The 14,943-nt window shown below is 37.6% G+C and overlaps 1 protein-coding gene across 2 annotated transcripts in view; it reads right to left on the reverse strand.

Annotated features, from left to right (window-relative positions):
* Window positions 1-8,860: 8,860 nt before the first annotated feature.
* The window catches only part of LOC131427286 (putative mediator of RNA polymerase II transcription subunit 26), a 33,430-nt gene continuing 27,347 nt past the window's right edge, over window positions 8,861-14,943 (reverse strand). For both annotated transcript variants that reach the window (XM_058590332.1, XM_058590330.1), the window contains exons 7-9: window positions 10,165-10,261; window positions 9,936-10,108; window positions 8,861-9,867 (exon numbers count right to left, since the gene is read on the reverse strand). In XM_058590332.1, coding sequence (XP_058446315.1) covers window positions 9,690-9,867; window positions 9,936-10,108; window positions 10,165-10,261 — 448 coding nt within the window. In that variant the 3' untranslated portion in view covers window positions 8,861-9,689. The remainder of the gene's footprint in view (window positions 9,868-9,935; window positions 10,109-10,164; window positions 10,262-14,943) is intronic.

Here is a 14,943-nt window from a genome sequence, read left to right on the forward strand (position 1 = left end):
ACACATGGATCAATTGATCCCGAGACTGAAGCAGAGATGGCGCTCGTAGTAAACCAGTAACCACGTCTTTCTAGAGTACTAACCTTTCAGGAATCAGGAATCAGAACAAATTGGCTCAAATGGCACGTTCCCCTTGATATTTGGAGATTTGTGCCTTGCCATCAATTTGTTTTTAGCATCATTTTCCCGATATATAAGAGGGAAGGATTGAAAGGAAATGGTAAGGGTTGGACTAGGAGGATGGGAAAAATTGACGACACAAAAACACATAAAAGCAGAAGTAAATTCTGCACCCCTAAGGGATGCCGAACAATCTGCTGAGGATCACATTTAGTGGAAGCAGAAGTAAATTCTGAACCTCTACGAGGTCCCGAACAGTCTGCTGTTAATAAAACCTCCAACCCCCGAGAGGATTTTGAGATCTTACAAAAGCGACACCATTCTGCACTCCCGGAAGAATGCAGAACGATTCGCAGTATGTACGAGCAGAAGTAAATTCGGCACCCCCTAAAGGATGCCAAACAATCTGCTAAACCCTATTTAAGGTGAATACAGAAGGAATTCATTCACTCCAGGAAGAAAGATGAACCCTTCTGACTATAGCTCCTTACCACATTGGGTGAGAAACGAGAGAATATCCTTCAATTTTAGCTCCGCATACACAGACTCAACCATGTATGGAGAACCAAAAACCCGGATACGTAGCTGCTTCAATGCGGGACAGTTACATATCAGATGATATGAAGTACCATAATCGCATTCACACAAATCACACGAATAATACTCAGCACGTTGAATAGTAGCCATGTGATAATTGAGTTTGCAATGTCCAGTCAGAGCTCTGACCAGAATACTGCAATGTTGCTTGGAGAAATGCAGTAGACACTTTGACATTTTCAGATTTAAATCTGGTAGAAATGCTTTTGTTTGCGCGCAAGTTTGCAAGCTGCGCCAGTAGCTGGCATGTTTGGATGCAGCCCAAGAACGAATCTTGTGCTTTATCCAACTAGTTGAAAGTGGTAAAGCTGGTTCAGGACCAACGAAATCATTCGTTGCACCAGCTCTAGCCAACTCATCAGCCGGGTACCCATAAGAAGTAAACAGCATTTGAAATGCTGAGGTCTTCAATTTGAGTTCGACATGCGATCACTAGATTCGACCGTGAGTCATTCGAACTGAGTGCTTTTAAGGCTGCCTGACTGTCGGAACAAAAATAAATTCGTTTACCACAGATCCTCTGCTGAAGTGCCGATTGTACTCCACACAGAATCGCGTAGATTTCTGCCTGGAACACAGTACAGTATCTACCAAGTGAATGAGACTGCTCCAGCCTCATTTACGACAGTAGACACCAGCACCAGCACGACCATGCAACAGAGAACCGTCCGTATAACAAACTATGTGTTCATCAAGTTGTCCTTCCAGACAACCATTCCTCACGAAGAGGAGAGCTCACATGGAATGTTTTGAAAGGAAAACTGCATGTGAGAGTTAGGTCACTAGGAGCGAGTAAATACTCATCCCATGTAACCATTTGAGACCACAAGCGAGTGTGGCTGGTAGCATAATCTAATGGGTTACTGTTCCAAAGCCCTGTAACCTTAAGACGGTATGCACAAGATAATGCTTCTTGTTTTAGGAACACATGTAGTGGTTTAATGCACAGTAGCGCCTCTAGAGCAGCAGTAGGAGTTGTCGTGAATGCTCCTGTCATCGCCATTAGGACCATCCTTTGGAGATGATTTAGCTTTGACTGAACTGTCGCGACTTCTCCTTTCTGCCACAATACAAGACAACCATATGCTAAAATTGGTCTAACAATAGTTGTGTAGATCCAATGAATATATCTGGGTTTGAGTCCCCATGATTTTCCAAAAGCTCGTCTGCATTGGCCGAAAGCCATACAAGCTCTCTTAATCCTGAAGTCAATGTGAGCAGACCAATTCAGTTTTGAGTCAAGAATAACCCCGACGTATTTAACTTGATCGACCACAGTGACCTCTGAACCGAAGAACTGTAACGGACGAGCTCCTGTGATTATCCTACGATGAGTGAAAAGCACCATTGATGTTTTGCCCGGATTTACAGACAATCCAACCTGACAACACCATTGTTCAACAGATCGCAGGGCTTGCTGCATTAAATCAAAGAGAGTGTTAATGCTTATACCGGTCATCAATATATGATAATCGTCGGCAAAACCATAAGTCGGAAATCCAAGGTTATTAAGTTTCCTTAACAAACCATCAGCGACTAGGTTCCATAAAAGTGGGGATAGTACACCACCTTGAGGACACCCACAGACACTCAGCTTTCTAATCTCTGCTTGCCGAAGCGATGAACAAAGAAGTCGATTGCTAAGCATTGCGTGTATCCAATTTGTGATACTTGAAGGTATACCATGACCACGGGCTGCTTCCAGAATTGAATTGAAAGACACGTTATCAAAGGCACCTTCAATATCTAGGAAAACTCCCAAGCAAGATTGCTTTTGTGAGAAAGCTTTTTCAATGTTGTACACAACATCATGTAACAGGGTTGTAGTGGGCTTTCCACGCTGTTAAGCATGTTGCATTCCATGTAGCGTATGCACGCCCAGACTAACATTCCTGATATAGTGATCGACTATGCGTTCCACTGTTTTAAGAAGAAATGAGCTAAGACTGATAGGCCTGAAACTCTTCGCTTCCTCATAAGTGTCGCGACCGCCTTTGGGAATAAATTTGACAATTATTTCCTGCCAGGCTCTTGGAATATATCCTGTCGCAAGACTAAAAGTAAGTATTTTCTTCGAAACATGTTTGAAATGTTCATACCCTTTCTGCAGTAACACTGGGAAAACTCCATCCTTTCCAGGAGATTTGTACGGAGCAAAACTCTCAACTGCCCATTTGACCGATTCAATCGTCACAACGCTTCGAGCAAGGGCCCAAGAATCGTAACTACCTGAAAAAGTCTCGGGAAGAGCTGTACTAACCTTTGCTTGAAACGGGTCAAATTTTTAAGTCTATCCGACCAGAAACAGCTGAGTTATCGAGGTTGGAGTGAAGTCGTTTTGTAGTTTGTTTAAAAAATGAAAAAAACCGAGTTTCGTGTTTTGATAAAACATTGTTTTTTAATGGGTAAAAACACCGTGCAAGCGAAACAATGGATTGAAAAATGTTATCCGGACTCTTGTCCATCAAAAGCAACGATTTGTCGGTGGTTCGCCGAGTTTAAACGTGGTCGTACCGACACAAATGACGCGGAACGCTCGGGTAGACCTGTGGAAGCCGTTACACCGGAAAATGTGAGTGAAGTGAGAAAAATTATAATGAAAGATCGTAAAGTGAAGCTCCGTGAGATTGCTGAGATGACACAGATATCATATGGAAGTGTATTTACTATCCTTCAATTGAGCATGGAAAAGGTTTTTTCCAAGCGGGTGCCGCGATTGCTTTCGATGGAACAAAAACAGCAACGAGTCGATGATTCAGAAAGCAGTTTATCGCTATTTACTCGCAACAAAAAATATTTTTTGCGTCGTTACGTGACCATGGACGAAACATGAATACATCACTACACTCCAGAGTCGAAGCGGCAGTCATCTGAGTGGCGTACAGCTGGCGAAAGCCGTCCGAAAACGCAGCAGTCAGCTGGCAAAGTCATGGCGTCAGTTTTTTGGGATACGCATGGCGTGATTTTTATTGACTACCTCGAAAAAGGTAAATCGATTAACAGTGATTATTATATTGACTTACTTGTGCGTTTGAAGGAGGAAATCGCAAAAAAAACGACCGCACATGCAGAGAAAAAAAAATCCTTTTTCATCAAGACAATGCACCCTGCCACAAGTCGATGAAAACAATGGCGAAATTGAACTCGCCAGATTTAGCCCCCAGTGACTACTGGCTCTTTGCTGATCTTAAAAAAATGCTCCAGGGAAAAAGATTTGGCTCAAATGAGGAGGTCATCGTTGAAACTGAAGCTTATTTTGAAGCAAAAGTTAAATTTTTTATAAACATGGTATTGAAAAATTGGAAAAAACGTTGGAACCATTTTATCACCCTAAAAGGTGATTATGTTGATGAATTAAAAAAAAATTGCAAAAAAATGTTGTTTCCATTGTTAGTCTCGGGACTTATTGATCCATGTGTTAATATTCTAGTATTCAGAATAGAATAATATCATACGCATTTATCTTATATAATTCTGATACAGTTTATTCAATATTCAATTTAGTTGAAGATAGCACTTCTGGAACAATTGAACTTAATGAGATTGGAATAATTCATCAAAAAACGAAATAAGATATAATAACTGATTTTGGTGCTGAGCAAATTTTATACAATTCCTTGATTTTTTGGATGAAATGTCAAAAATCGCTATGACAGCACAAAAACATCAAGTCAAGCTATGATGATAAAATTCGTTATTATTTTGATCTTTGTTTGTTATTTACATCTACCCGGGAATTGTGATTCTCAATTCTTGTGCTTTACACGGAACTGGAGGTCGTGGTGACCTTCCAGCAACAGCATCAAAAACATACCATCTGTGTGGTGTGAAGCCTCATTTAGAATGGATTCTAGAACTGAATTCAGAACCTGGATTCTGGTTCACCTTAATTCTAAACATAATTCAAGGTTTGGAATCTAGTGTCCGAATACAGGTTCATAAATCTCAGATACTTGAGCTGAGTCCTAATTCTAGATTCTGGAATAAGATTTTTGGAACTGGTATCGTGACTAGATTTGGAGCTGAATTTAGTGCCTTGATTCAAGTTCGAAATTCGTATCCAGAATTCTGATTCAGGAATTCAACGTAAGAAAAAAATTTTAACTATGAATTCTAGTTTTAGATTCTGGAACAAAATTTTCAATCTGAACTCCGAACCAAAATTTTTGAACTGACATCTGAACCAGAATTTAATTTCTGTATTCAGTTTACGAATTTACTTTCTGAATTCAGTTCCGAAATTTAATTCACAAACTCAGACTCAAAATTCAAAGCCTGCAAGTTAAAATTTAATATGGTTCTTAGGTTCTGGAGCTGAACTCAGCTTTTTAATTCAGGTTCGGAACTAAATTTTTCATTATCTTGCAAGTCCGGAACCGAAATAGGATCGAAATGAAAAATTCCAGAATTTTGTATGAAACCATAAAACCATCCATTTGAATCGAAGTGTGTGAAAATCGGTTAAGATTTCTAAAGATGTCAAAGTGAGTTGCTTTTAGAAGATTTTGATCATTATTTGCGGTATTTCCGGTACGGTAGCATAACATAAAATGGTTCATATGGTCATCAACTAGCATGATGTACAAATTGGAACAGTTTTGAACCGAACTTAGTTTTTTTATGGTCATTTTTTATAACGGTTTGAAATTTAGGAACCCTGTAATTTCAAAACCGGAAGGCGGAAATTCAGCAATTTCGTATGGGATTGTAATTTGAGTTTATGAATACAGTGAGCTCCATTTTGGAGGCTTTTACCACGATTTCCGGTAATCCGACGTAATTGAAATCGGTTAAGATTAAACATCAATTTATGGGATTGCAGGACCTTTCACTTGATCATCCTAAGGTTACGAAACTCGGTGTAGCCATCTTTGAGAAGTCGAAGTGCGTTACAATTCAGGGGTGGAATCATGTAAGGTGATAAGTGACTATCACCTCCTGGTGATAAAGAGGTGATCACCAGAATGTTTGGAATCACCGAAGGTGATCACTTTTACTATCACCATCACCGGTGATTGAGCCAACTTCACTCCATTTATCACCTGTCAAGAAACGTCAATTTTTCAGGAGTAAAATATGAATGTGGCGTATACCGTTGATATTAGGAGGAGTAACATATGAAAGTGGCGTATACCCATATAATATTTAAAAATCTAAATTTTTATTCCTACAGTTTTCAATCCTTTTCATTAATTCGAGTTATGTTTATCAATGATGATTTGTATGGATCGAAGAGTAACGTTGAAAAAAATTACCTCGCGAGTATGGCAAACTGCGCACAAACAAATAAAAAACTCACTTGTTGGTTTAATTTAGTGCCGATTTTTATTTTTCAATGGAAATCAATGCCACAGTCAGTTCTTTGGGATAAATTTGCTAGCTTTGAAATGACACGAATTGTTAGATCTTCTCGATGTTTCACAACGGATGGCATTCCTCTCGAATGAAATTTTACCCACCGGTACTACGAATATCCACTATGATTAGCAGCAACTAATTGTCCAAAAATATTGCTTTATTTAGTTCAACTCACAAGAAGAAAATTAAGAACGCAGCTTAATTTTTTTACTCGTTCAACTGAACGAGACTGGGGTGGAATCATGTAAGGTGATTATCACCAAGTGATTATCACTTTTGAAAATTTGGAATCATGTAAGGTGATAATCACCAAGTTCTGTCACCACTGTTGAAAGGCTAACATCACTATCAAATGTTGGCATTACGTAAGGTGACAGTCACCACGATTTAATCACCTTCATGTCAAAATGGAGGTGATAGCAATTTAGTTATCACTTTTAGTAGTGATTTGATTTTTTAAGAAGTGGCTTTATAAATTATTGTCCGTTAGGTGAATTTTAAGCCACTGATATAACATAACCTACCAAAATTGGTCGGAGAGGATAATTTTTTAATAAAATTCGTAGATTTTGTGTCAAAATTAAATACTAAAATGAAAAGTAACTTAGTTTGTATTGTTTGAAGAATTCATAATATTTATCAATTAAATCAATTCATTTATGTTGTAATTATTATTTGAATGAATATCGATGGGGTATTCGTAGAGTCAAAGATAAGTTACTTTCCTGAAAAGTGATAAGCTTATGAATGTAGACTTCCCTTGTTGCACATAACGTAACAACATGAAAAATCTATGCTAACATTTTCAGTAGAATTAGATGTTCGTGACTTAGTGAGCGACATATCAGTCTCGTTCAATTGAACGAGTAAAAAAGATTAAACTGCGTTCTTAATTTTCTTCTTGTGAGTTGAACTAAATAAGGCAATATTTTTGGACAATTATTTGCTAATCATAGTGGATATTCGTAGTACCGGTGGGTAATGTTTCCAAAATGGAACTAGCATTCGAAAGCTCTGTGAAATGCCATAATCGTAAAGTGAATGAAAACTATACACAAAATTATTTAACGGATCTTTCTCATTCGAGAGGAATGCCATCCGTTGTGAAACATCAAGAAGATCCAACAATTCATGTCATTTCAAAGCTAGCAAATTTATCCCAAAGAACTGACTGTGACATTGATTTCCATTGACAAATAAAAATCGACACTAAATTAAACCAACAAATGAATTTTTTATTTGTTTGTGCGCAGTTTGCCATACTCGCGAGGCAACTTCGATCCATACAAATCATCATTGATAAACATGACTCGAACTAATGAAAGGGATTGAAAACTATAGGAATAAAAATGTAGATTTTAAAATATTATATGGGTATACGCCACTTTCATATGTTACTCCTCCTAATATCAACGGTATACGCCACATTCATATTTAACTCCTGAAAAATTGACGTTTCTTGACAGGTGATAAATGGAGTGAAGTTGGCTCAATCACCGGTGATGGTGATAGTAAAAGTGTACACCTTCGGTGATTCCAAACAATCTGGTGATCACCTCTTTATCACCAGGAGGTGATAGTCACTTATCACCTTACATGATTCCACCCCTGATTTATCGCACACTAAGTCTCGGCCATCTAATTCTACTGAAAATGTTAGCATAGATTTTTTATGTTGTTACGTTATGTGCAACAGGAGATGTCTACATTCATAAACTTATCACTTTTCCAGAAAGCAATTTATCTTTGACTCTACGAATACCCCAATGCTATTTCTTCAAATGATAATTACAACATAAATGAATTGATTTAATTGATAAATACTACCGTTCATTCTATGAATTCTTTAAACAATACAAACTAAGTTACTTTTCATTTTGGTATTTAATTTTGACACAATATCAGTACCATCTTTATTTAAAAAAATTATCCTCTCCGACCAATATTGGTAGATTATGTTTGTATCAGTGGCTTAAAAACGGACAATAATTTATAAAGCCACTTCTCAAGAAATCAAATCACTACTGAAAGTGATAACTAAATTGCTATCACCTCCATTTTGACATGAAGGTGATTAAATCGTGGTGACTATCACCTTACGTAATGCCAACGTTTGATAGTGATGTTAGCCTTTCAGCAGTGGTGACAGAACTTGGTGATTATCACCTTACATGATTCCAAATTTTCAAAAGTGATAATCACTTGGTGATAATCACCTTACATGATTCCACCCCAGAGTTTGTAATCACTATTTCCGGTACTTCCGATACCGAAAACCGGGTACCGGTATAACTAAAATAAGTTCAATTGCCCATCGACTATCAATCGATGCGAGAAACGTATTAGCCGAAGAAATTCGCCTCATTCGTGAAAACATACACTTGAAATTGATATTTTTACACTAATCACACAGTATCTCCGGAATTGGAAGCTTGATCAGAGTATTCATGAATCTTAAGACCTTTCATTTTCGAGAAAAGTGAGGGACATTATTTACATATTTTGGTGCATATCACCCTGCGATTCCGAAACCGTAAGTCGGATCTAGATGAAATTCAGGAACTTGGTGTGGGACCAACCATTTCATTTACTTGTATCGACGAATTGACGGACTTCGGTTCAGAAGTCGATTTTTAAAAACTTCATTTTTCTTCCATATAGGACATTAAAGACGGATATGTACTCCCGACTGAAACGAATTCGCCATGAGTATGGCCAGGGTACATTTGCAAATTTTATCTCCATGCATGTCAAGACATTTCTTTCATATTAAAAAAAACTAGGCTGTAGGTGCGTTCCAAATTATGGCTACTACTGTCTTATATTTATATCCCACTAGTATGCTAGTACATTCTTTAACGTATTTAACCTTATAAGGAAGTATAGTTTGCAACGTACATCCGTTCTTTTTCCATTGTTTGATAACTGCAATAAGTCACACTTTTCACACGGCTCAACAAAAGGAAGTTTGTTTGTCTACAATTATTTAAACGAAAACCTGTGCTTTTATCTATTTTTAAAGATAAATCAAATTGAATTGTATCATCTGGTTTTCCGGATCTAGATCTCTTTGGATTCAACAAATTAGCAATGAATTTGTCTTTTCTTAATTATGATGGTTATAAAATTACAAAATTAGTTTTTGTATGTACATTCCTACATTTCACATACACCGATGCTTCAAAATATACAATTGTACCCCGTTGTATAAATGTATCAGTACTTCTAGACTGCGTAGTATTTTAAATAGCAAGTAAAGTTTCCCTTTTTTAGTAGCTCAGAATAAATATACCTCTAACAGGGACAGCACATAATTGCTGCACTATCGTAGTATTTCCTTTTGTTTTGTTTCGACATAGTAGCTCACTGACTCTATTCTGGGGTCATTTTCAATAGTTTTCTCTCTCTCTCTCTCTCTTTCTATCTATTAAAGATTAGTGCATTCCATATGCGATATATAAATAGGTATTTTAATTCATCTTTCAACTGTCACAATATGCTATTTTCACTTAGATTCTTAGTTCCCAAATCTTTCTTTCAAAAAGAAACTCTTAACGTATCGGTATCGGATCGGGTTAGTATGGTCCGATTCTGGTTGATGCAACAATCACGCCTCAACGGCGCTTCAGTAGATTCGACAGCGTTCGAATGTGCTTAACCAACTCAGACTCCATGTTAAAGACTTCGCCATCAATCAATTCCTTGAGCACACTGAGCTTCGGCATGTGATCGATGTCCTTGATGTTTAACAGTTTTTGGAACACTTCACTCCAGACATGTTTTTTAAGATATCTGCGAATAGAACGTGGGTGTGTGTGAGCCGGACGCATTTCGGCCAACAAGTGAATGTAAGTTCCTACCTTGGCAGTTTCTGTTTAATTTCCCAGCCCGAGTCGGCTTTTTTCGTTAGTTGCATGTATTCACCGAACAACATCACGTGAATCGTTCCGGCTACACAGAACAAATCAGTCTGGAATGACCACGGGCGTCCTTCTTGCATCTCGACGCAAGTGAATCCATCCGTTTGTATCACCTAGGAGGGAGCATAGGTTTAAGTCACTATAGCAGCACAGAAATAGTAAATATTACCTTCTTAAATTGTCGCTTCTTTTCGAAGAAATTCATATCAATAGCACAGCCAAAATCTATTAGACGGAGTGTCGGTATGTCGGATTCCACTGTTGGACTAGAAAATAAAACAAAGAAAGGATTGTTAATAAATACAACCAAGATTAGTGTACAAAAATACTCTACTACTACTGAAACCTGTTCTACCATAAATCATTCTCTTATTCGAATTTTCAGTAAAATTGAAGAAAATGACATCAATATTGTGGAGCGTCGAAAGTGACTTAATCAATCGGTTCCTTCCAGACCCTCCACCATTTTACAAAAAAATACTTTGATATTTTCTTCGAATGGCATTAACAAATGGGAATTTGTAATATTCCCTTTGTAATATTGCCTTTGTGTATTGCATCTTGATAGTTTTCTTCGTTGAAATATGCAAATCCGAAATAAAATAGTCAAAATTGTGTATGTTACTATTTTTCTATGCGATAGGATGGCCTATTTGCCAAGAAGATGCAAACGAAATCACGCAAACAGAAAACTCTTCACAAAAATTTCTTCAGTTCTGAATCAATCCGCACTATTATTAGTTCTGCTGCGACACTTTCGAAGTGTGAGTCTAGCAGCGATCAACGGAAAATTTTCGATAAATCGACCCATCTAAGGGCTATGAATGTTTACTACAAGGCTATTAGTAATATCTGTTAGAATAAGCAAATCGGAAGTGAAAATAATCATATTAATGCATCGCTCGAAACGCGAACTTCGCACTAAACGAGTGCAAATAAAGCAAACATTTAGCTGCTTTGCGTTCGAAAATATTTCCACAATTTAATACTTTCAAAAACCAGAAATGAATTCCGTATTGCATTATCATAGTTTCTTTCGTTGAAATATCGGAAGTGAAAATTTTCATTTTAGTGCACCGTCACTAACCCATTCGATGCCGACGGACAACGCTCACACGCATTGTAAAAATAAAAGTATTGATGTGGAACACATCTTCATACTAATACAGGTGTCATTTCGATAATGCCGTACGAAAAGGAAAAAATATACTCGGTTCCTGCACTCCAAATCTTCTCTGGTAGCTTATAATGAAACATTAAAAATAATCATAAACCATCGAGATTCCTGGAAAAGGTCGTAACTAATATCGATAAAATCTTTGAAAATGTCTTCGAAGAGGGCTAAAACAGGGATGCCAAGTATTAAAAATTAAAATCTGTGTATTTCGAAAATTAAGACTGATGAAACCTGGAACCATATACAGAGGTGAAATTCAATTTCACGTAAGCAACACTATAATTCAATATGTCTCCATTGACGTATTAGACGAACATTAGAAAATACCCTGCGTTCTTCGAATTTTAATTTAGTAGATGCTCATGAATGGACGACCAGTATTTGTCGTTCGCGCCGTAGTTATTGTCGTGCTTTATAAGGGCACAGTTCCAGTTTTAACGAGACTATGTTATTTGTTTTCACGTCAATTTTGTTATGTCTCGAACATTACCCACTCGTCTTTTTTTACCATATTTAAAACCACATAGTGATTATAGCGACAAAAGACCTTGTTTTACCTCCAACTAATTGAAGCTGATGATAATGTTCATGCCCTATTCTGAGTAAACCCAATAAAACGCTATTTGACATGAATATGATTTATAGAAGTAACAGGAGCGCAGGGTTTGGCAGATTCAAAGATACAGCGTGCGCAGCGTTTAAATGGCGCGTTTGAATTAGCATAGCGATAACCTGCGCTCCTGTTACTGCTGCGTCTAACATTCAAGCTAAATAGGGTAAATTAATCAGCTGCATAACATACTTTGTGATGGAACATGTTTTTCTTATCATTATAATTATTATTGATCACAGCATATATGTTAATATTATTTGCTGTTTTGTATTGCTGAATAAATTTCAAATACATTACGAAGCATGCAATTCCGATGTGACCGACCAAATAAACTCATTGAAATTCTTTCATTCTTTCTGTCATATTTCCAGTAAAGTGGCTATGAGTTTGCTCAAAAGGCTGTATCGAGTGCAATCAACATCGAACACTGATAACAGACTTTCGTATCGGTATCATGGTTCTGAGACTTGGAAATTTTATATGAGATCACCGAGCCGATTTTAATAAACCTAGGCGCGTTTGGAGGGTACTATTGGGACATTGATCAAAATCGAAGATCAAATGGCAGTCACTTCTGGTTCAGGAGATAATATGATAGTTTAAGAGACGTAACCGATAAAACGTTTTTAGCCTTTCTCATATAGAGAATCAATTTACATAAGCCTAAATTCAAATGAAAGATCTTATACAAACCATCGAGCTTCATTCAGTAAAAACCATTCAAGCGAAGAGGTTGTGTTTCGATTGTACTGGCTCGTGAGTTAACGGCTGCTACCGAGACAATTCTAAGCTTCAGGTAGTTAAACTGCCCATAGCAAACGCAATATTCGGGGCGTTTCCCGACTGGAAAGCTAGCAACGAAGGCCATCCCGTTCATACGCACAGAGGTGTAGAGACACAGAGGTGCGAGAGCATAGAAGTGACGAGTCACAGAGGTGCCATCGCATAAAGGTGCGAAGACGAAGGGGTGCAAAGGCACAGAGGTGCTAAAGCAACCCAGTGCTGATCTACCAGGTACCAGAATTTGTACGCTGCGTAGGATCAAAAGAGACGGCATATATCGCGAGGTGCTACACTGCAAGCATCGCATTTGATCGCCACCAAGAGCAAAAGCACTGTACCTGGGGTCAGGTACAGCAAGTGCAGTGGTGTTCACAACGACGGCAGAGCAACTGAGATAGCAGTAAACGACAGAAGACTGCCAATTGGAAACAGCAAAAGACTGCCAATTGGAAATCGTTGGAAGAGCTTCACGTCGTTCTTCACGATAAAGGAACAGAGACATCAGCTACAAGGTAGATTTAATTTAATTTATTTTTTATTTCTTATATCTGAAATTTTACTAAACATAAGTTTTTATTTTGGTATTATTAATTTACAAAAAAAAATTTAATGTAATGGATGATCTCATGGAAGATCATCCGAATCCGATTCCGGATACTAGTAAAAGTTTAAATACTCCGAGGGCTAAACATTATCCACAGGGTACCACTGGGCCATGGATAGTCTATCTTCGAAAAAAAGAAAAGATTTTAAACTTGATGCAAATTACAAAGGATTTGACATCACATTTCTCTGAAGTTAAAGAAATCTGTAAGGTTAATAGAGATAAAATTCGAGTTGTAGTTAACGACTTGAAACAGGCAAACGATATTGTAACCTGTAAATTATTTGCTATTGAATATCGAGTTTACATTCCATCGAAGGAGGTAGAAATTGACGGTGTTGTGACTGAAGCAAGTCTGACAGCAGATGATTTACTTAAAAATGGAGTTGGCCGTTTTAAAAACTCCATGCTTGAGGGAGTTAAGATACTCGAGTGCAAACAATTGTACTCAGCATCTATTGTCGATGGAAAAAAGTCTTATCGTCCCTCAGATTCGTTTCGCGTAACATTTGCCGGATCTGCATTGCCTAGCCATGTCTATATCAATAAAATTCGTCTTCCTGTTCGGCTTTTCGTACCGCATGTTATGAATTGCACGAACTGTAAAAAATTCGGACATACAGCTACTTACTGTAGTAATAAGTCCAAATGTATCAAATGTCAAGGGCCTCATAAGGATAATCTTTGCGATAAAGATGTTGAAAAATGTGTTTATTGTGGGGAAAGCCCTCATGATGATCTTTCAGTGTGCGCTGCATTTAAGCTGCGTAAAGACAAAATGAAGCTTTCTTTAAAAGCACGGTCTAAGCGCACATATGCAGAAATGCTCAAAACGGTCATACATGTCTCCCCTTTGGAAACCGAAAACGGTTTTTCAAATCTTGCGGAGCCAGAGGAATCTGACTCTGACGGAAATAGTGAAGATACCTCGTTTGTCACTCCTCAAGGGTCTGTTAAGAGGAGATTAACAAACCACAAAATACCAAAAAAGACACCTAAAATTATACCTTCAAAAAAAGATCCCCGTGTTAAAGCTAAAAAGCCAAATTTAAAACCAAAAACTGTGCCTCCTGGTTTGTCAAATTCACAAACCAATCCAGGAACTAGCTCAAGAAAAGACAATAATCCAGTGGGCTCCATTTCACATTCACCAACAGGATTACTGAAATTTTCGGAAATTGTAGAATGGATTTTCGCTGCATTCAATATTTCTGAACCTCTAAAGACCATCATAACAGCATTCTTACCAATAGCTAGAACTTTTTTGAAACAGTTATCAGCTCAATGGCCAGCTCTTTCAGGTTTTGTATCATTTGATGGATAATTTATCATTCGCCGCAAATGATTCAATCACTGTCCTGCAGTGGAATTGTCGAAGCATCATGCCAAAACTTGATTCATTTAAAGTTTTGTTGCATAGTCAAAAATGTGATGTATTTGCTTTGTGCGAAACATGGCTTACATCAAACATAGCCTTAAATTTTAATGACTTTAACATTATACGTCTCGACAGAGACTCCCCGTATGGTGGAGTGCTTTTAGGAATTAAGAAATGTTATTCCTTTTATAGATTAAACATTCCTTCGACTTCTAGTATAGAAGTTGTTGCTTGTCAAATAAACATTAAAGGAAAGGACATTTGCATTGCTTCGGTATATATTCCTCCAAGAGCTCAAGTTGGACAACGACAGCTTAATGAAATTGTCGAAGCCCTTCCTGCTCCACGTTTGATTTTAGGAGATTTCAATTCGCACGGAATGATGTGGGGTTC

Source organism: Malaya genurostris, chromosome 2 (assembly GCF_030247185.1).
Source record: "Malaya genurostris strain Urasoe2022 chromosome 2, Malgen_1.1, whole genome shotgun sequence".
Lineage (NCBI taxonomy): Eukaryota > Metazoa > Arthropoda > Insecta > Diptera > Culicidae > Malaya > Malaya genurostris.